Source organism: Rutidosis leptorrhynchoides, chromosome 11 (genome assembly GCF_046630445.1).
Source record: "Rutidosis leptorrhynchoides isolate AG116_Rl617_1_P2 chromosome 11, CSIRO_AGI_Rlap_v1, whole genome shotgun sequence".
Taxonomy (NCBI): Eukaryota; Viridiplantae; Streptophyta; class Magnoliopsida; order Asterales; family Asteraceae; genus Rutidosis; species Rutidosis leptorrhynchoides.
This window is the reverse complement of record NC_092343.1, coordinates 358,518,632-358,543,104: the sequence shown is the minus strand read 5'-3', so window position 1 is coordinate 358,543,104 and position 24,473 is coordinate 358,518,632. Positions and strand designations below refer to the sequence as shown.

The following is a 24,473-nucleotide window of genomic DNA, read 5'->3' as shown; positions in this document are numbered from 1 at the left end:
ATGGCTAGCTCTACGAATGGTATCGTCAACACCGAACTTAAATCCCATTCGTCCCAATTAACGTGGTATCGTTAACATCGAACTTAAAACCCACGTATGAGGTATCATCAACATCGAACTTAAAACCCTCATCGAATGAATTAATGTGGTATCGTCAACATCGAACTTAAAATCCACATATGAGGTATCGTCAACAACGAACTTTACACCGTCATCAACGTCACTGCAATAGTCGTATGGCATCGTCAACATCGAACTTAAATTCCATACATGAGGTATCGTCAACATTGAACTTTAAGCCCTCATCAACACCACAATATACTCTAGGGTACGGTATCGTCAACAATGAACTTTAAACCCATACCCCACAAATAAATAACTCATATACATACGTATATAATTATTCCACTCACAAGCCCATGTGATAATGTACACACGAAGCGTGCACCTAGCCAAAGGTGGTCAACCAAAACGCACAACCGTGCCAATTGGACGTGTACCCAAGTCCATCAAATCCACCTATATGTGAAGTGAGCTCTATAACCGAGAACCACTTCACCCGACCCGCACCCATCCTATACATACATATGCATATAGGATATTAACACTCACCTTGTCGCCTTGAAGAATGCCACCGAATAATCCGCAATCGCTGATGGAATGTACCTATTCCATTTATCACATAACAAGTAACACAATTAGGGTGGATATACAAATCAACCCAAATTGACAACTAGTGCAATTTCGACCCAAATGCACTTCCAAGCACAAACCGCGCCCAAACTAACCAATAATCACTAACACAAGTGAGAATGGTCCTAATACGCCAATTAAACCCAATCATAGGTGTTAAACACCTATCTTTCCCATAATGACACTTAAACCCTAATTTTGACCCAAATGAGTCAACATCGCGCCATTAGCGAGTTTTGACACCAAAACATATTTAACTCAGTTTCATACCTCAACTTAATCCATTTTAAGTTTATAAACCTCAACGAATCGACATTCGGGTCATAACCATCAACAAACCCTAATTTTGACTCTAGTCAAAATTAGTCAACCACAGGAACCCTAGAAGTCTCCAAAACATCAATAATCACTAATACTAGTGATTATACACCATTCTCAAGTCTTAAACATGGTTAAATCATTAACCAACCCAAAACCCGCCCTTAACACATATAAACCCGAATCTTGGTGTTAATCTTCAATTAACAACTAAATGGGTTCCATCTATGAATCATACAATCAAAAGCCCCAAATTTGAATGATGAAGACAAATACGAAATTCGGAGTTAGAGCTTACCACTAGTATCACCATGTAGCTAAGAACGAGGAGAACAAACTTGTCAACTACGCCAAAGATCAAATCCCGCTTCTTCCTTTCCAAAAATCCCTTTGAATTCAATTGGGTGTTTGAGTTTTGAGAGAAAAATGAAAAGAAAAGGAAAAGGAAATTAGGAAAATGAAATGAGTGGATGAGGTTAAAACCTCAAATCTGGCTCAAACGCGAAATGACCAAATTGCCCTTGAACCTTATTTAAAATTACAAGAATCTGGTACCAGTTTGCCCGTATCGCCGCGCCGCGGCCTTAAATGTCGCGCCGCGACATTTGCCTAGTTCTGGGATCATTTTTTGTCAAGCTTCTGATATGGAATCCAGTTAAATGCCACGCCGCGGCCTCCTTTGTCGCGCCGCGACGTTCAACGTGGTCTGACTCATTTCCTTGCATACAAGACCTTAACACCCGAACATGTCCCGAACCCTTCATACGCCTATCGTAAATACACAATACACTTATAAATCATGTACGAAGAAAAACGGGGTGTTACATTATTTTAGGATGTTTGTATCTATATATTATATCTATATATCTATATTATATATATTATTAAATTAATTACAAATTAATTAATGACAAATTAATTACGGAGTACAATATTACACGTGATATTTAATATCAATAGACGTGGTTTTTACAGATTACATATATGTATAGATTACATATATATGTACATATAATATAAATAGATATTATACATTAAATAATTATAGACATGTCATTTTTAAAATATCTATTTAAATATATCTTAAATCTTAAATAAATATTTAATCTATACATATATATGTATAGATTACAAATTTTTTGCTTATGTGTCTTTTTTTAATATCGTTACTTACATACCAATATTAACTGCAAATCACGGGCTCTTAAACTAAATTTTTTTTAAAAAAAAAATTCTCAACACCACGGGCTCTTAAATAATTCTTATACTTTTTCTATCTGCAAATCACGGGTTCTTAAACTCAAAAGAATTTTTAAAATTCGTCAACACCACGGGCTCTTAAATAATTCTTATAATTTTTTCTATTTTTAGTATAGCTATTTACATACTAATATGAACTACAAATTACATTTTTGCACGGTTTTTTACACACCCGTGCAACGCACGGGCTCAAAAACCTAGTATATATATATATATATATATATATATATATATATATATATATATATATATATATATATATATATATATATATATATATATATATAGTGGTAGGATCAAGAGGGAAGTAACCAATCGGGGGGAAGCGGGGGGAAGCAAAAACTTTTTTTTTCGTTTTTTGAAAAACCTTTGTTCACGAACATTATAGATGAGATGAAAATATGAACATTTAGTAGAGACACTTTGTGATAAATGTTTTTATTTTGGCGGGAAAACGCTTGAAGAAGTAATATATAACAATTATCGTGTTTTTCGAGCGTATGTTGATGTTTTAGCTATTGGGGTTTGGATATTAGGGTTTATAGGGTTTAGATATTAGGGTTTAGAAATTTAGGGTTTAGGGTTTAGATTTAGGTTTAGATTTACGATTTAGATTGAGTTTTTAACAAGAACGGTTTAGAGTTTAGGGTTTAGGGTTTAGGGTTTGGTGTTTTGGGTTTATTTTATAAACCCAAAACACCAAACCCTAAACCCTAAACCCTAAACCCTAAACTCTAAATCGGGCTAAATTTTACTTCACAAAACATGAAAAAAACGTTTATATTCTTCACGAACAATATTATCTTGAATGTTATTTTTGTCGATCGTTTTTCCACCTAAATAATAACATTCATCACGAAGTGTCTCTTCTAAATGTTCATATTTTCGTGTGATCTTGATGCCGGGAAAAAAACTCCAAAAAAACGAAAAAAATTTTTTTTTTGCTTCCCCCCACTTCCCTCTGATTGGTTACTTCCCCATTGATCCTACCCCTATATATATATATATATATATATATATATATATATATATATATATATATATATATATATATATATATATATGTATGTGTGTGTGTGTGTGGAAGTACGAAATAAAAGACATCCGGTGTCCTCACCTCCCTAATACCTAATACTGGTGCTAAAAAGAGCGAATAGCTATTGGGCTAAATGTATGACTTCAACTCCTAATTCTATCTTTAAAGGGCTTTGTCTCGACCTACGGAATAGTAGAGTAGTCTACGTATCAATCGAGTCGGTCTAAATGATCTTGATGAAACCATTACTCTGCATTCTCTCGTGCTCCTTAGACCATGTAGTTAGGTAGGGGCAATCAATTCGGGTCTTTAGGAATGGAAAATTGATACAATAACTGAACTGAAAAAAACGATACAATAACTTTACGAGGTTATTAATTCATGTTTATAAATCTGTCTTGTTTGCTTATTATTATTCGTTTGTTGTTTGTGGGAGTAACACGGTTACAAAGTTATATGATACCTAAATTTTGGTAAATCTACGCTATGGTTATATATCAGTGCATCAAAAATACTTAACATAACAACTGCTATTTTTCGCTAATTTAGTTGATATACATAGTTTCCAATGTGGTTCAAACAATCACATGTATTCTCGCCAAACTATTTTTAAAAGCTATCATTAGACCACTCTCAATCATGACGTCTTTTAATTATGGCAGACTGTTACATTAATGACACATCAGCGTCATATCATCATTTTCTCTTTATTTTCTTCTCTGGATAGATTCACTATTATCCGTAACATACTACATCACCATCATATGAACTCACTAAATAATTTAAATAAACTAAGTTACAATTATTAAAGCTATATGTACAATCCATTTACTTTCAAAAGCTTTATCCTTAATTATGCTATTTGAAGTAAAATGTAAGGGTGGAAGATTGAGCACTTGATGAGAGCGGAATACTGCCATTGGTGCCATGACGAGGACGGCAGATCCATGACATAATAGATGAGAGTGGACTCATAAACCACCATTAACGTTCGACTTTCGATTATTAAAAAAAACCATGAAAAAATTACTTCATAAATATACGTAAATCCTATAATTTACATTAATTTAGTATCAATCAATAATCAAAGGAAAATGATAAACGTAGCTCTAAAGGCTACGTTTAAACATATTAAAAATAATTTAATTTCATATTTATAACTCAAATTTGCCATACATAATATTAATATCAAAATTATATAAGAAAAATTAATAGTACAAAATAGATATTTATACACTGCAATTAATTAAACAAATTTTTTAAACTTAATTATGGTATGCTCAAACGTAGTCATAAGGGCTACGTCTAACATTCTTCCCAACGTGAGTGTCTTTAGACCGTCAATATGCTCGCCAATTTTAAACACCATTGACATCATCATGTTAATCATTCGTTAATTTCGCCTCCATTTCGTCGAATTCTAGCATAAACCATCACAAAAGATTTGGCTTAATTTTTCGGTACGTATATTACTTTTAGATTTGGACTATGATCATATTAATTGTAATTTATAGTGGTTGATGAAGGGTTTGATGGTTGGAACTAGGAGTGATTTGTGATGGGTTAATGATACGAAGAAAATGAGAAGAAAATGATGATGTAATGCTGATGCGACATTGTGTTAATCAAAAGAAGTAAGCCATGATTAATAATGCTCTCATAATTTTGAATTTCAACCATTAATTTAGATAATATTATATTTGTCTTTTTCTTATTTTAACTATCAATTGATTTAATTGAATTCTATTCATTATTTTGTAATTTTAACTAGTGATTTGTGAATTTAAATAAAAATTTCTTATTAATTATTAAAGTTAATTAATTACTAATTATATATAATTTTTAATTCCTACTAAATTATTATTATTATTATTATTATTATTATTATTATTATTATTATTATTATTATTATTATTATTATTATTATTATTATTATTATTATTATTATTATTAAATTAAATTATTAATTATTACGAGAGAATCTATAAACTACTATACTACTCCTCCGTATTAGAGTAATTAGTAATTAGCTAGTGAAATGACCCGTAAAACCACGAGTTTATCTAAACGAAACAGTGTAATGATATATTTTAGGTATTAAGTGGATGTAAATGCTAAAGTTATTTAGTTTAATGACCCGTGAAACCACAAATTCTGACTAAGAAGCTTGTCGTTGTTTTTACAAACATACAGAGACTTGTACTTTCGCATAGATATGTAACGTAATTAATCACATAAAAAAGAATCCATATTTGAATATTAATAATTATAATAATTATAATTATAATTATAATAAATAATAATAATAATAATAATAATAATAATAATAATAATAATAATAATAATAATAATAATAATAATAATAAAGTTTGCTTAAAAATTGATTGTTTTCATTTTTAATAATAATTATTGGTAATATATAATAAATGCCTCTTGAAATTATTTTAGAAATTAAAATGCAATTATTATATGAAAGTTTTACAATATGCTAAATTTGTACATGTGTTCAATGGGTGTTTTATACTGTGTAGAAGATTGTACAATTTGTATTAAAGTTTGTACATATGGTTATGTGAGTGTTTTATCATAAGGTTTTACATAATGCTTCAAATATTGTACATATTGTCATGAGAGTGTTTTAACATAAGGTTGTACATAATGCTCCAAATATTGTACATATGATTATGGAGGTATTTTATCATACGGTTGTATAGAATGCTTTATATATTATATAATTAACATATTAATATTTTTATTAAATACAATTAATTATTTTAATGATATTTTATTGTGGGCTTAAAATTTTTCTTTTTTTGAATTTTTTAAGTTTGAATAATCTTTATTTATGACATTATCATTAAAGAGATTTTATTTGATACTATAGATAGATGTGTATATCTTCCGTATTTTAACTTTTTATATATACTTAATATTTAATATTTAACACTATTAATGAATCAATCGATCAATTCAATATCAAATAATATCGTAATTCGTAATTATTATAATTTGAAATTGTCAAATACTCCGACAAAAGTATAAAATTACAAAAAAGATTTGAAATAAAGTCAATAATTTGGAAACCCTAAAACAAAGAATACACTATATACAGTACTTATCAAGAAAAAGGGGGAAAATACTCATTACTCATTTTCAAATTAAAACACATCTCAAATCTCAATTACTACATTCCAACTAAAAACCCGGGCTCCAAAACCCAATCAAATCTTATTCTTGATTCTTGTTTTTTTCTTATTATTATAAAAAGTTCCAATTTTTGATTGATTTCGTGAAGGCTTACGGCATAAGTAGCTTCTAAAGATTTGTTATTGCAAACAGGTATGATTTTTTTTTCAATATCTTCAATAAAGTTATAATCTTGCTGCTGAATTTGAATAAGTTTCACTGGGTTTGTTTATTTGTGGTTGAATCTTCATGTTTTAGCTTACTTTATTTCTAAATATTGTCTAATACCCATAAAGATTTGGCAGTTTTTAGATCTATATATATATATATATATATATATATATATATATATATATATATATATATATATATATATATATATATATATATATATATATATATATATATATATATTTCGAATTCTTGATACTAATTATAACAATAAGGCTGTGGAAGAACTCATCTTGATTTCAATTCTTTTCTTGTTTTTGTTTTCTTGATATTTTAGTTCTTGTAGGAATGTCAATTTGAATAAAAAACAGTATTTTGAGAAGTAAAAGTTAGAAATTAATAAAAAATTCTTTAAAAGAGTATTTATAATTAAAGTTGTTAACACATGGAAGTAATTACATAAATTGGTTAACTACACAAAGTTCATATGAGTTCAAATCACCAGATATATCATCTTATATATGGGATTTGTGTATAGGATTAATTAATTCAAAACTCAATGAGTGTTTTTTATTTAAATTTTTTTACTTTTTCTGGATGTGATTTGATATAATGTAGTTTGTTTTGCAGTTTGTTTCAACAAAATGGGAAGAAATTTGAGCCCGGTGTTAAGACGCGAGTTAGAAAATCTTGATAAAGATTCAGCTAGTCGAAAATCAGCCATGAAAGCTTTGAAATCATACCTAAAAGATCTCGATTCGAAGTCGATCCCAATCTTTCTCGCTCAAGTTTCCGAAACTAAGGAAACGGGGTCCACATCAGGCGAATACACAATTTCACTGTACGAAGTTCTTGCTCGTTTTCATGGCACCGAAATCGTTCCTCAAATCGATAACATCATGTTGACCATTATAAAGACGTTGACTTCTAGCGCAGGCTCGTTTCCTCTTCATCAAGCTTGCTCTAAAGTGGTCCCCGCCATTGCACGATACGGGATTGACCCCATGACACCCGATGTCAAAAAACGCGAAATTATTCATTCGCTTTGTAAGCCACTTTCGGATTCGATTTTATCGAGCCACGAGAATTTATCGTCTGGTGCTGCACTTTGTTTACGAGCGCTTGTCGATTCAGATAATTGGCGTTTTGCTTCGGGTCAAATGGTCAACGAAGTTTGTCAACGGGTCGCTGCAGCTTTAGAGAATAGTACACAAACAAACGCTCATATGGGTTTAGTTATGTCGTTAGCGAAACATAACGCTTTGGTAGTTGAGGATTACGCAAGATTGTTGATTCGTTCTGGTGTTGGGATCTTGAAAATGGGTGTCGATGAATCGAACTCTCAAAAACGGTTTTTGGCTATTCAAATGGTGAATTATCTGATTAGAAATTTGGATTATAAATGTATAGTTTCGGAGTTGACTTTTGTGATTGAAGAATTCGAAAAGTGTCAAAATGATCAAATGGCGTATGTTAAAGTGGCTGCTTTTGAAGCGATACAAATGGCGAAAAAGATCTTGAGCGTTGAAAGAGGATCGCGTACAAGAGATCAGTCAACACCGGTCAATGGATCACCTCGATCCGAAACGATGTCGTATTCACCGTTTACGATAAGTTTTGCGTCTCGAAACGATGTTAATTGTGATAGGAGAAGTATGAATCGAAAACTTTGGAGCGATGTTGATGTGTCGTTGAAAGACGGGTTGTTTTCAGGTGAAATGAGTACTCCGAGAAGTGTAATCGAAAGTTTCGAGAATCAAGAAGATTACGAGGACGAATTTTCGGGATTCGTGCAGAGAAGCCCGAATAACGGATACTCGGGAAGCGTTGTTGAAAGCTGTGAAACGCATGGAGATTATGAAGACGATAATTGGGGATTAATGCATAGAAGCCCGGCTCGTGGCTACTCAAGAAGCGCTACTGCTAGTCCTCAGGTAAATGGGTCAATATGGGTAACCGGTCAGGATGGGTAATTTCTGATATGGGTCAAAATTTTTCTGAGTTTGATTGAATTGACAGGAACCCTTATTTGGCTGTTCAAACTTTTTACAAATACTTCATAGACATTTTGTGTGTTTTAGTGATTTTAAAACTACTAAAGTTCTATGTTAATAGATATAAAACTTAAGCAGGAAAAAGAAGAGTATGTGATTAGTTTTCATGCTTTATACATTCAAAATACACGTTAAGCGACTACATTTTCGACCCATCTCAGTATCTATCAGTTAATTTTCTGCTCTAGCCATTTATTTAATTGATTATAGTGTAACTGGTCTATATGGCTAATTTTTAGTTTTTGCCATCATGTAAATGACACGTGATGCGTAACGGGTCAATATGGGTAATTTTTTGTTTTAGCCATAAGGTAAATGACACATGATGGGTGATGGGTAAATTCGGGTAATTTTTGATACAGGTCAAAATACCTCTGAGTTGTCTTGAATCGAGCTCTTCCAACTTTTTACAAACATTTTATAAACATCTAGTGTGATTTAATGATTTTAAAACTACTAAATTTCTATGTTAACAAAATATAAAAACTCAAGCAGCAAAAAAGAAGAGTATGTTGATTCTGTATTTCATTTTTTTAGTTTTCGTGCTTTATGCATTCAAAATACACGTTAAGCGACTACATTTTCGACCCGTCTCAGTATCTATCAGTTAATTTTCTGGTTTAGCCATTTATTTAATTGATTATAGTGTAACGGGTCAATATGGGTAACAGGTCAATATGGGTACTTTTTTGTTTTAGTCATCAGGTAAATGACACATGATGTGTAACGGGTCAATATGGGTAATTTTTTGTTTTAGCCGTCAGGTAAATGACATGTGATGGGTAGCCGGTCAATATGGGTAATTCTTTGTTTTAGCCATCATGTAAATGACACATGATGGGTAACGGGTCAATATGGGTAATTTCTGGTTTACCCATTTATTTAGTTGATTATAGAACAAAACTGGAAAACGGGTCGAAATTACCACCTATATTTGATTTATCTAATGCTGATTTCTTTTGTAGAGATCAAGATCATACGTGAATGTCAACAACACGAATCTTTTCACGACACCTAGAAAATTAGTCAAGTCTCTTCAGGTTCCTAACGATGACTTCTCAGATAATCAAAGCCGAAGATTCAGAAGCCCGTCCTCGAGCAAATTCAATTGGAGCCCTAACGCAAGTGACGACCAAAACGGGGTCCACAACGACCTTAATGAAAGTTTCGCTAATGCAGAACAGCTGGACGGTACCTCAGAATCTGTGTCTTCAACTGCAGACATCATCCCTTTGAATGCGAATCAAAATGGGTTGAAATTACCACCTTCCCAACAACTTGTCGTTAAGGCTAGCTTAAAATCGAAGATACCGATAGCTGTCACCATTACTTCTGGGCTATTCGTGTTGATTGCGGTAGTATGTTTCTTGTGGGTACGAGAACTCGATGAAGGCTGTTACAATCTCGTACCTACCTGATTTTGTTTTGTGATTTTAGTACAAGAATTGATTGATTCGTGTTCTGTTAAAGGAAATCGTTGTAGCATGATAAAATACTTTATGATTTAAGCACATTTCGTTTCTTTACAAAATATGAAAACCGACGTTGACTGACTTTGACCCAACTTTTCCTAACTTTGACCAGATTTTTTAGCTTTGACCGACTAATTAGACGTTTTTGGGAGAAACGAGATGATATAGTCACCAAACTGGCGTAACGCCTGTCGCAATCGCCGCTTGCAACCATGCCTACCTGATTTTGTTTCATGTTTTTAGTACTAGAATCGATTCCTGTTCTGTAAACCGAAATTGATGTAGAATGATAAAATACATTATGATAAGCACAATTCGTTTCTTTACCAAATATGAAAACTAACGTCGACCGACTTTGACCCGACTTTTTCAGACTTATTGTCCTGACTTTTTAGCATTGACCCGAATAATTAGACGTTTTTGAGCAAATGGGACGGGCTAGTTACCAAACTGTAGCATCGACTTCTGCAACCACCGTTTGCAACCATGCCTACCTGATTTTGCTTCATGTTTTTAGTGCCTGAATTGATTCGTGTTCCGTAAAATGAAATTGTTGTAACATGATGAAATACATTATGATATATGCACAATTCGTTTCTTTACAAACTATGAAAACCGACATTAACTGACTTTGACCCAACTTTGACATGACTTTTAAACTTTTTATCATTGACCGACTTGCACAATTTTGTGCTAAACGGGTCCAGTAGTCTAAAATTTTAGAGTTTGGGCTGGGAACAAAATAAAATAATTCAAAATTTTAGGCTTAAAATTTGCTGGTCCACTAAGGACACCTGCGACCCCTATCTAAAGCTAGTTTGATATTCACCAAACCGCCAAATTGATTCATGTTCTGTAAAAGGAAATTGTTAAAGCATGATAATAAAATTAGAACACATTATGATAAGCACAATTAGTGTCGTTACAAACTACAAAAGTTTAAAAAGGTGATATATTTTCATATAATGAGAGTTCATTTGATCATTTCTTGTTTGGAAGCTGCAACTCTTTTAGGATTGTTGCAGTGTCTTCTGGAAAAACGGGGTTTATATAACACCCCGTTCCCATTTCAAAACCGCCAATTGTTGATAGCTGCGGTACGATCTGTATGTACCAGTGAGTGTACGGTAATTGAGATGAGTCGATGCGAAGAGGGGACGTATGAATCATTAAATTATACGGTGGGTCGTTTAACTGTATGGATAACTTTTGGAGCGTAAGTTTTAGTAGCCCTCCAAGATCCACTGCCTGCAAAAAAAAATTACCATAAAGATTCTTAAGATTCATTCAAGTTTCTAATTTCTTAACATTCGGTTTAATCGTTCGGTTTTTGAAGTTCAAAAACCAAATTCGAAACCAAACGTAATTCAAATTCGGTTTTCGATTTCGATTAAAATCGAAAAACAAACAAAATTAAAAGTTCATTAAGTACACCATTCAACATATGAAATTACAGAGTATGCGTGATTATAGTACACGAACTACTTAAATATAATCATAATAAATGCTACTTCTTAGCCAAAATCAAGTTCACACAACAACAACAACAACAAAACCCAATGCCACATAAGTGGTGTATGGGGAGGTGAGATGTAGACAATCCTTCCCCTATCCGAGAATAAAGACAAGTCATTTCTCCATCCAAAGTGGAAACACTCTCAAAAGTAGAGAAAGTCATCCCTCTCTCTATTCGACGGATAGAGAGATTGCTTCCGAGTGGACCTCCGGCCAATAAGTAGGAAAATTTTTTAAAAAAATAAAATTAAATTAAAAATAAAATTGAGACACCATGAAAATGGTAAAATCAAATTTCCATGGGTTTTAAATCCTGCCTGAAATTTAATTTAGGCTCTAAGAGTGAGTCAAGTCGCCAAAATCAAGTTCACAAAGCATGAAAAAATCATATATTTAATCAAATCGAATACTTTTTTTCAAATTCGATTTAGTTATAACTGGTTTGGATTCAGTTCGGTATTCAAATTAAACGGTTTCAAAATGGTTGAGATTTGTCCAGATTTTTTAAAAGAATAATTTTTGCATAAAATCTCCTTAATCGCCCAGTTAAGAAACATAGATTGGTATATTAAGTTTATATTGAGACATTAATTTATTAAAAATGTATTCCTTTATGCAAAAGGAATAAAGAAGTGTTTTGGCCCACTACCCAAAACGCCATTTTTGATAATTTTAGCATGAACAAATAATATTTGAAACGAAAAACAAACATAAGAACTGAAGTACCTTATCTTCATCAAGTTCATGGTAATGAGAGGAATGATAACGAGGAACGATCCATGTCTCAAAAGGGAAAGTAGATGCGAATGGAGCAATCGAGATAAAATGGGTTGATTCGTCGATTACAAATTTGTCATTACGAATATTGCAAAGTATACAATCCCCTGTTTGATTATGATATTCTGTCATACTGTCAAGGCGATTCGAGGCGGTAGTAGGAACTACTGGAAGAGCTATAATTTGACTGTGTGAATGGCTAAGTGAAGCTCCAGCTGAGGCACCATGGTTTTTGAACACCTTCATTACACAAAAATAAAGATCAAGTTATATCATAATTTATTATTTATAATAATAATATCTTATTTATATTATGATTATGATTATAATAGTAAACTTGAAAGTGACTTATTAACAGATTTGAATGTGCATATTGTTCAAATGAGTATTACATAAAAATTCAGCTAAAATAGAGTTTAACCAGTTTACAGTATTGATCAATGTATACAAGGTGTATACAAATACAACATACTGAAGTTTAAAATCAAGTTAACTGTAGCATTGTTTTGATATAAAAATCTCCTACACAATTGATTAACTAATTACTACTTTACCACTTTACCTAAATGACTATTCAAACAAATCATAAAGTCAAGGGCAAACAACATACGTTTTCATCTCAATTTTTACAGACACTTGAATAAGGTATTTTGTGTCTTTGAAAAAAGAATCCTTATGGTTTCAGTTTACAATTAATTTGGGATAAAAGAACTTTTTTTATTTTCCTTACTAAAAATGAAAATGCAGTTTACATGTGTATTTTTGAAAGTAAACTTTTCATGCTAATACCCATATGAAACACGAACCATCTCAAGATAACCCAGTGGTTTCAGCTGACTAGAAGCATATCTTGAGGTGACTACGGAAAGGGTCGTAAACAATTACGGAACAATCCGGTAAGGATGCGTACGTAGAAGTAAAAGTATTCTTACTACCAGGCAGCCAGAACAGGATAAACCTTATTCATTTACCCGTGCACTCGTTTAAGCATACGGCACGCTATATGCCATTAGGCGCGCTTACATTCCATATAGTACATATACAATATACAATTACAAATATACCATCAAGTTTTTTTAAAATTCAAGCAAATAAACCAATTTCAAAATGGTAATATGGATTCACAAAAATCATTCCATAAGCTTAATGTTTATGTAAATTGACCATCTTTCGTTTAGCAAATAAAGTCTCCAACTTTATGTAACTAATACCATACCATACCATTAATCTTTATTATATTTATTATATAATATTATATTATATTTATATTTATTGGGGCAGGATCAATGGGGAAGTAACTAATCGGGGGAAGCGGGGGGAAGCAAAATTTTTTTTTTCTTCGTTTTTTTTGACGCCATCAATATCACACGAAAATATGAACATTTAGAAGAGACACTTCGTGATGAATGTTATTATTTAGGCGGGAAAACGATCGACAAAAATAACATTCAAGATAATATTGTTCGTGAAGAATATGAACGTTTTTTTTCTTCCATGTTTTGTGAAGTAAAATTTAGCCCGATTTAGAGTTTAGGGTTTGGTGTTTGGATTTATTCCATAAACCCAAAACACCAAACCCAAAACCCTAAACTCTAAACCGTTCGTGTTAAAAACTCAATCTAAATCCTAAATCTAAACCCTAAATCTAAACACTAAACCCTAAATTTCTAAACCCTAATATCTAAACCCTATAAACCCTAATATCTAAACCCTAATATCTAAAACCCAATAGCTAAAACCTCAAAATACGCTCGAAAAACACGATAATTGTTATATATTACTTCTTCGAGCGTTTTCCCGCCAAAATAAAAACATTTATCACAAAGTGTCTCTACTAAATGTTCATATTTTCATCTCATCTATAATGTTAGTGAAAAAAGTTTTTTCAAAAAACGAAAAAAAAAAAAAAGTTTTTGGTTCCCCCGAATTATTTTCCACTATATTTATATACATTTTAAAAAAAACAAACAAAATCATACGGAGTATGAATTAGTACAAAGTTTGAAACTTTATACCTGAACATAACTAATTGAATCAACCCCACAAAGCTGTTGAATCCTTTTCTTATAAGCAAGCAAAACAACCGCAACTTCACCCGGTTCCAAATCCGGCAAATGAACCGAATGAACCGGTGACTCAATGATGACGTCATGAAACCCAAACCCACCAACACTCACTTCACCGTTAACCACACAGCATTCCGGTTTAACTTTATCATCTCTACTTACAGCAGGATACAAATTCTCAATCACACGTACTTTCCAACCGGAATCTGAATTTTCCGGTAACCGAAATATTTCCGGCGCGCATTGGTGTTCGTTTCCGGCGCAAAACGGACAGCTTGATTGCGTCGTATTCGGGTCGGGTTTGGGTTGTGATTTGGATTTGAAGTCTGATGGACGACGTGATCGGGCCGGTGATAGGATTACGAACCGGTTGTTGATCGTGTCTTTTCTGATTTCGGGATTCCGATTTGCTGACGTCATTTTTGTTCGGGGGCGTTTTTGTAGTGTGTTGCCGTGAGTGTAACGCTGTGTTTTTTTTTAAGGTCGTTATTGTTCGAGGGAATTATATAACTAGTCCCTAATGATATAATGTTGTGCAGTTTAGTCCCTTCAATAAAATAAAATGTCATCCAATTTGTAGAGGGTGTTTCAAATTTTTCTTTCCTTATATGTTTTCAGCTTAAATTTGTAGCGTACAAACTAAAAAAAAAATCTTTTTTTTTGGAGTTTCAGTTGATTATTAAGCTGTCACGTGAATGAACACACATATACACACTTTCATTTTGCAACTTACATGCATCAAACTACTCTCTCTCAAGTGTTCTTTCATTGTTCTAAGTGTTCTTCATCATCTTCATCAAAATCTAACTCAATCTAGTTCATAAATCCATACATAAACCAAGTTATAAAACAACTACTCAAGAATACACCAACAACACTTCCAAGTTTGCTAGCTTACTTCCAATCTTGAAAATCCACTTTGAGTGATCATCCAACCTCAAGAAATCTTTCTTATTTACAGTAAGATATCTTTCTAATACAAGGTAATACTCATATTCAAACTTTGATTCAATTTCTATAATTTTAACAATCTTATTTCGAGTGGAAATCTTACTTGAACTTGTTTTCGTGTCATGATTCTACTTCAAGAACTTTCAAGCCATCCAAGGATCCTTTGAAGCTAGATCTATTTTTATCATTTCCAATAGGTTTATCCACAAAACCTGAGGTAGTAATAATGTTCATAACATCATTCAATTCATATATATAAAACTACCTTATTCGAAGGTTTAAACTTGTAATCACTAGAACATAGTTTAGTTAATTCTAAACTTGTTCGCAAACAAAAGTTAATCCTTCTAACTTGACTTTTAAAATCAACTAAACAAATGTTCTATATCTATATGATATGCTAACTTAATGATTTAAAACCTGAAAACATGAAAAACACCGTAAAACCGGATATACGCCGTCGTAGTAACACTGCGGGCTGTTTTGGGTTAGTTAATTAAAAACTATGATAAACTTTGATTTAAAAGTTGTTCTTCTTTGAAAATAATTTTTCTTATGAACATGAAACTATATCCAAAAATCATGGTTAAACTCAAAGTGGAAGTATGTTTTCCGAAATGGTCATTAAGACGTCGTTCTTTCGACTGAAATGACTACCTTTACAAAAACGACATGTAATCTGTATTTTCGACTATAAACTTATAATTTTTCTGTTTAGATTCATAAACTTAAGTTCAATATGAAACCATAGCAACTTGAATCACTCAAAACGGATTTAAAACGAAGAAGTTATGGGTAAAACAAGATTGGATAATTTTGCTTGTTGTAGCTACGTGAAAATTGGTAAAAAATCTATATTAATCATATCCTAGCTAACTCATATTGTATTATACATGTATTCTAATATATTATTTAATCTTGGGATACCATAGACACGTATGCAAATGTTTTGACATATCATATCGACCCATGTATATATATTATTTGGAACAACCATAGACACTCTATATGCAATAATGTTTGAGTTAGCTATACAGGGTTGAGGTTGATTCTAAAAATATATATACTTTGAGTTGTGATCTAGCCTGAGACGTGTATACACTGGGTCATGGATTGATTCAAGATAATATATATCAATTTATTTCTGTACATCTAACTGTGGACAACTAGTTGTAGGTTACTAACGAGGACAGCTGACTTAATGAACTCAAATCATTATAACGTAATAAAAAATGTTGTAAATATATTTTGAACATACTTTGATATATATGTACATATTTGTTATAGGTTCGTGAATCGACCAGTTGAAATGTCCCGTTCATATAGATTATAAATGTTCCATATTAATTGATTTCGTTGCGAGGTTTTGACCTCTATATAAGACGTTTTTCAAAGACTGCATTCGATTTTTAAAACAAACCATAACCTTTAAAATATTACGACGATTATCAAATAATGATAATCTAAAATATAGCGTTTTCACACGACCATTACATAATGGTTTACAATAATATTACACAGCAATATATATGTCTTCGAATGCAGTTTTTAAACAATATTATACAAGCATGCTGACTCCAACTCTTGTCCATAAATTAGCATGCAACAGCGGAAGCTCTTAATAATCGCCTGAGAATAAACATGCTTTAAACGTCAACAAAAATGTTGGTGAGTTATAGGTTTAACCTATATATCAAATTGTAATAATAGACCACAAGATTTCATCTTTCAATAACATGCAATCTGCATAGAAATCATTCATATGGTTGAACACCTGGTAACCGACATTAACAAATGCATCTAGAATATCTCCATATATAAATATTGAAGTACTAAAGCAGTTCAAATTCTCTAACTGGGGCGTGTCAAAGCCCATAGATCTATCTTTAGAATTCGCGTCAATTGGTGGCAATTATAATAAACACCAATTCTTAGGCTACCAAGTTCAACAAGGGCGATATCCGGTATAACGATTCAACATAGAATGTAGTTTCAATACTTGTGTCTATTTTGTAAATCATTTTCAAAACTGCATGTATTCTCATCCCAAAAATATTAGATAGTAAAACTGGGACTATAACTCACTTTCACAGATTTTCACTTCGTCGAAAAATAAGACTTGGCCACGGGTCGATTCACGAACCTATAACAAATATGTACATATATATCAAAGTATGATCAAAATACATTCACAACATTTTTATTACGTTTTAACGATTTAAGTTTATTAAGTCAGCAGTCCTCGTTAGTAACCTACAACTAATTGTCCACAGTTAGATGTACAGAAATAAATCAATATATATATATTATCTCGAATCAATCCACGACCCAGTGTCTACAAGTCTCAGACTCGATCACAACTCAAAGTATATATATTATTTTGGAATCAACCTCAACCCTGTATAGCTAACTCAACCATTACTGCATATAGAGTGTCTATGGCTGTTCCAAATAATATATATACATGGGTCGATATGATATGTCAAAACATTGTATACGAGTCTATGGTATCCCAAGATTACATAATATATGTTAGAATACATGTATAATATAATATAAGTTGGTTAAGTTATGATTTGTATAGATTTGTTACAAATTTCACTACAACAAGCAAAATTATCCAATCTTGTTTTACCGACAACTTCTTCGTTTTAAATCCGTTTTGAGTGATTCAAGTTGCTATGGTTTCATATTGAACTTAAGTTTATGAATCTAAACATAAAAAGTATAAGTTTATAGTCGAAAATACATGTTACAAGTCATTTTTGTAAAGGTAGTCATTTCAGTCGAAAGAATAACGTCTAGGTGACCATTTTGGAAAACATACTTCCACTTTGAGTTTAACCATGATTTTTGGATATAGATTCATGTTCATAATAAAAATAATTTTCTCAGAAGAATAGCTTTTAAATCAAAGTTTATCATAGTTTTTAATTATCCAAACCAAAACAGCCCCCGGTTTTACTACGACGGCGTATACCCGGTTTTACGGTGTTCTTCGTGTTTCCAGGTTTTAAATCATTAAGTTAGCATATCATATAGATATAGAACATGTGTTTAGTTGATTTTAAAAGTTAAGTTAGAAGGATTAACTTTGTTTGCGAACAAGTTTAGAGTTAACTAAACTATGTTCTAGTGATTACATGTTATAATCTTCGAATAAAATAGTTTTATATATATGAATCGGATGATGTTAAGAACATCATTACTACCTCAAGTTTAGTAGATAAACCTACTAGAAGTGACAAAAATTGATCTAGCTTCAAAGGATTCTTGGATGGCTTGAAAGTTCTTGAAGTAGAATCATGACACGAAAACAAGTTCAAGTAAGATTATCACTCGAATTAAGATAGTTTATAGTTATAGAAATCGAATCAAAGTTTGGATATGAATATTACCTTGAATAAGAAAGATAACCTACTATAATTAACAAAGGTTTCTTGATCTTAGATGATTACTTGGAATGGATTTGCAAGATTGAAAGTAAACTAGCAAACTTGAAAGGATTTTCGAAGTGTTCTTGAAGTGTTCTTCCTATGATGATTATAGCTTGATTCTTGAAGTAATTTTTGATGAAGATGATGATTATTTTACCAGAAATTTCATTCCTAAGAGTGTGTGTGTGTTTAGAGAGAATTAGAAAGAGAATTGGAAGTGAAATGGATTGATTGGTGAGTGGTGAATGATGAGTGGTGAGTGGGGTTAAAAGGAGCTCTAGTTAGTTGACTAGTTCATGGTAGAAGTTAAATTTGATTAGTCATGCATGACATAATCAAGAGTGGAATCCCATGCTAGTTCCTATCGGTATATACTCATAGTAAGTACGTCAAGAAGCTGTGTATAATACGGGTATGAATACTGAATGACTACGAGTAGAATTGTTGATGAAAATGAATGGAAATGTAATTGTAAGCATTTTTGCTAAGTAGAAGTACTTTGATATGTGTCTTAAAGTCTTTCAAAAGTGTACTAATACATCTTAATACACTACATGTATATTCATTTTAACTGAGTCGTTAAGTCATCGTTAGTCGTTACATGTAAGTGTTGTTTTTGAGAGCTTTAAGTTAACGATCTCATTTAATATTGTTGAAAGCTTTAAATCAAATTATAACACATTTTTAATAAAGCGATATTAACCCAAACAAAAAAATCTTCGAGCTGACCTGGTAGCTCGATCACAGCCAGGGGCTCTGCCCCTTGGACCCCGCCATAATCAAGATAAGTTCAAACAAGTGTGCACTCCACACTTTCCCAAACTTGTTCGATACTTATCAAGGTTATTTTAGTTAAAAAATTAACCCCATTACACTTAAATCATATTGGTGACATAAATCACCAACAATGAATATATCTTAATATGATACATATGTATTTAGTAAGGCGTTGCTATAACGATAATCGTTATATATATCGTTTCGAGTTGCATAATTCAATAGTCTCATTTTTTGTATATAACTCATTGTTAATATACCTAGTGAGATACTTACTTTTCATAATATCATGTTAGCTATATACATATCCATATATATATCATCATATAGTTTTTACAAGTTTTAACGTTCGTAAATCGCCGGTCAACTTGGGTGGTTAATTGTCTACATGAAATCTATTTCAATTAATCAAGTCTTAACAAGTTTGATTGCTTAACATGTTGGAAACATTTAATCATGTAAATATCAACTTAATTTAATATATATAAATATGGAAAAGTTCGGGTCACTACAGTACCTACCCGTTAAATAAATTTCGTCCCGAAATTTTTAAGCAGTTGGAGGTGTTGACGCATCTTCTGGAAATAGGTGCGGGTATTTCAGCTTCATTTGATCTTCACGCTCCCAGGTGAACTCGGGTCCTCTACGAGCATTCCATCGAACCTTAACGATTGGTATTTTATTTTGCTTAAGTCTTTTAACCTCAAGATCCATTATTTCAACGGGTTCTTCGATGAATTGAAGTTTTTCGTTGATTTGGATTTCGTCTAACGGAATAGTGAGATCTTCTTTAGCAAAATATTTCTTTATATTCGAGACATGAAAAGTATTATGTACCCCGGCGAGTTATTGAGGTAAGTCAAGTCGGTAAGCTATGGTCCAACACGATCTATTATCTTGAATGGTCCAATGTACCTTGGATTTAGTTTCCCCCGTTTACCAAATTGAACAACACCTTTCCAAGGTGAAACCTTAAGCATGACCATCTCTCCAATTTCAAATTCTATATCCTTTCTTTTAATCTCCGCGTAGTTCTTTTGTCGACTTTGGGCGGTTTTCAACCGTTGTTGAATTTGGATGATCTTCTCGGTAGTTTCTTGAATTATCTCCGGACTCGTAATTTGTCTATCCCCTACTTCATTCCAACAAATCGGAGACCTGCACTTTCTACCATAAAGTGCCTCAAACGGTGCCATCTCAATACTAGAATGGTAACTGTTGTTGTAGGAAAAGTCTGCTAATGGTAGATGTCGATCCCAACTGTTTCCAAAATCAATAACACATGCTCGTAGCATGTCTTCAAGGGTCTGTATCGTCCTTTCACTATGCCCATCAGTTTGTGGATGATAGGCAGTACTCATGTCTAGACGAGTTCCCAATGCTTGTTGTAATGTCAGCCAAAACCTTGAAACAAATCTGCCATCCCTATCAGAGATAATAGAGATTGGTATTCCATGGCTGGAGACAACTTCCTTCAAGTATAATCACGCCAACTTCTCCATTTTGTCATCTTCTCTCATTGGCAGAAAGTGGGCTGATTTGGTGAGACGATCGACTATTACCCAAATAGTATCATAACCACTTGCAGTCTTTGGGAATTTAGTAATGAAATCCATGGTAATGTTTTCCCATTTCCATTCCGGGATTTCAGGTTGTTGAAGTAGACCTGATGGTTTCTGATGTTCAGCTTTGACATTAGAACACGTCAAACATTCTCCTACATATCTAGCAATATCGGCTTTCATACCCGGCCACCAAAAGTGTTTCTTGAGATCTTTGTACATCTTTCTCGCTCCGGGATGTATTGAATATATGGTTTTATGGGCTTCCTTAAGTACCATTTCTCTCACATTTCCAAACTTTGGTACCCAAATTCTTTCAGCCCTATATCGAGTTCCGTCTTCCCGAATATTAAGATGTTTCTCCGATCCTTTGGGTATTTCATTCTTTAATTTTCCTTCTTTTAAAACTCCCTGTTGCGCCTCCTTTATTTGAGTAGTCAGGTTAGTACAAATAATTATATTCATAGCTTTTACCCGTATAGGTTCTCTGTCCTTTCTACTCAAAGCGTCTGCTACCACATTCGCCTTCCCCGGGTGGTAACGAATCTCAAAGTCGTAATCATTCAACAATTCAATCCACCTACGTTGCCTCATGTTCAGTTGTTTCTGATCAAATATATGTTGGAGACTTTTGTGATCAGTATATATGATACTTTTAACCCCATATAAGTAGTGCCTCCAAGTCTTTAATGCAAAAACAATAGCGCCCAATTCCAAATCGTGTGTCGTATAATTCTGCTCGTGAATCTTCAATTGTCTAGACGCATAAGCAATTACCTTTGTTCATTGCATTAATACACAACCGAGGCCTTGCTTTGAGGCGTCACAATATATCACAAAATCATCGTTCCCTTCAGGCAATGACAATATAGGTGCCGTAGTTAACTTTTTCTTCAACAATTGAAACGCTTTCTCCTGCTCATCCTTCCATTCAAATTTCTTCCCTTTATGCGTTAATGCAGTCAAGGGTTTTGCTATTTTGGAAAAATCTTGGATGAACCTTCTGTAGTAACCAGCTAGTCCTAAAAATTGGCGTATATGCTTCGGAGTTTTCGGGGTTTTCCACTTTTCAACGGTTTCAATCTTTGCAGGATCTACTTGAATACCTTCTTTGTTCACTATGTGACCGAGGAATTGAACTTCTTCCAACCAAAATGCACACTTTGAAAATTTTGCGTACAGTTGTTCCTTCCTCAATAATTCTAGCACTTTTCTCAAATGTTCTTCGTGATCTTGATCATTCTTTGAGTAAATGAGTATGTCATCGATGAAAACAATGACAAATTTATCAAGATATGGCCCATACACTCGGTTCATGAGGTCCATGAATACAGCTGGTGCGTTAATCTATCCAAACGGCATAACCATAAACTCGTAATGACCGTAATGTGTTCTGAAAGCAGTCTTTGGAATATCATCCTCCTTCACCCGCATTTGATGATACCCGGAACGTAAATCGATCATAAACCGACGAGCCTTTTAGTTGATCAAATAAGTCGTCGATTCTCGGTAGTGGATAACGGTTCTTGATGGTAAGTTTGTTCAACTCTCGGTAGTCGATACACAATCTGAATGTACCATCCTTCTTTTTGACAAACAAAACAGGAGCTCCCCACGGTGATGTGCTTGGTCGAATGAAACCACGTTCCAACAGTTCTTGTAGTTGACTTTGTAATTCCTTCATTTCGCTGGGTGCGAGTCTGTATAGAGCACGAGCTATTGGTGCAGCTCCTGGTACGAGATCTATTTGAAATTCAACAGATCGGTGTGGAGGTAGTCCCGGTAATTCTTTCGGAAATACATCGGGAAATTCTTTTACGACGGGAACTTCACTGATGTTCTTTTATTCAGGTTTGACTTCTTCGATGTGTGCTAGAATGACATAGCAACCTTTTCTTATTAGTGTTTGTGCCTTCAAACTACTAATAAGATTTAACTTCGCGTTGTTCTTTTCTCCGTACACCATTAAAGGTTTTCCTTTTTCGTGCATAATGAGAATCGCATTTTTGTAACAAATGACCTCCGCTCTCACCTTTTTCAACCAGTCCATGCCAATTATTACGTCAAAACTCCCTAACTCGACTGGTATTAAGTCAATCTTAAACGTTTCATCAACCAATTTAATTTCTCTATCCCGACATACTTTATCTGCTGTAATTAGTTTACCGTTTGCTAATTCGAGTAAAAATTTATTATCCCAAGGCATTATTGGACAATTTAATTTGGCACAAAATTCTCTACTCATATAGCTTCTATCCACACCCGAATCAAATAAAACATAAGCACATTTATCATCAATAAGAAACGTACCCGTAACAAGCTCCGGATCTTCCTGCGCTTCTGCCGAATTAATGTTGAAGACTCGTCCACGGCCTTGCCCATTATTATTCCCTTGACTAGGGCATGCTTTGCTGAAATGGCCCGGCTTTCCGCATCCGTAACAAATAATGGAATTATTTTTTCTGTTATTTTTATATGCCTTTGGTCCATAGACATCAAACTTCGTTACACTATGTCCGGTTCTGTCACACTTGGTACACACTACTACACAGAACTTATCTGGATGATACCCTCCACACCTTAGACATTTATTGTTTTGATTGTTGTTGTCATTGTTGTTATTGATTTGGTTGTTGTTGCGATTGTTATTGTTGTTAGGATAGTTATTGTGGTTGTTGTTGTTGTTGTTGGAATAGTTGTTGTTGCGTTTGTTTTTGCGAAAAATGGGGCGATTATAGTTGTGATTGCTGTGTTGGTTGTTGAAGCGATAGTTACTTTTGTTTTGTTGGTGACTCTTATCACTGTTTTCTTCCCACTTCCTCTTGACTTGTTTCGTGTTGGCTTCTTCGGCCGCCTGCTCTTTAATTCTTCCCTCAATCTGATTTATGAGTTTATGAGCCATTCGACTTGCCTTTTGTATGGAGGCAGGTTCGTGTGAACTTACATCTTCTTGAATCCTTTCTGGTAACCCTTTTACAAATGCGTCGATCTTCTCTTCTTCATCTTCGAATGCTCCCGGACACAATAGGTACAACTCTGTAAATCGTCGTTCGTACGTGGTAATATCAAATCCTTGTGTTTGTAACCCTCTAAGCTCTACCTTGAGCTTATTGACCTCGTTTCTGGGACGGTACTGCTCGTTCATCAAGTGCTTGAATGCTGACCACGATAATGCGTAAGCAGCATCTTGTCCCACCT

General features: G+C 33.2%; 2 protein-coding genes across 2 annotated transcripts; one reads left to right on the top strand and one right to left on the bottom strand.

Annotated features, from left to right (window-relative positions):
- The first annotated feature begins 6,475 nt into the window (after positions 1-6,475).
- Positions 6,476-10,136, top strand: LOC139877589 (protein SINE1-like). The gene is made up of 3 exons (XM_071865022.1): positions 6,476-6,646; positions 7,295-8,490; positions 9,684-10,136. The coding sequence occupies exons 2-3, from the start codon at positions 7,309-7,311 to the stop codon at positions 10,134-10,136; spliced, it is 1,635 nt and encodes a 544-aa protein (XP_071721123.1). The 5' UTR covers positions 6,476-6,646; positions 7,295-7,308.
- A 1,035-nt stretch (positions 10,137-11,171) lies between these two features.
- Positions 11,172-14,983, bottom strand: LOC139877536 (ADP-glucose phosphorylase). Its single transcript, XM_071864971.1, has 3 exons — positions 14,498-14,983; positions 12,432-12,722; positions 11,172-11,438 (listed from the first exon to the last, which is right to left on the bottom strand). Exons 1-3 carry the CDS (start codon positions 14,966-14,968, stop codon positions 11,172-11,174), a joined length of 1,029 nt encoding a protein of 342 aa, XP_071721072.1. The 5' UTR covers positions 14,969-14,983.
- Between the last annotated feature and the right edge of the window lie 9,490 nt (positions 14,984-24,473).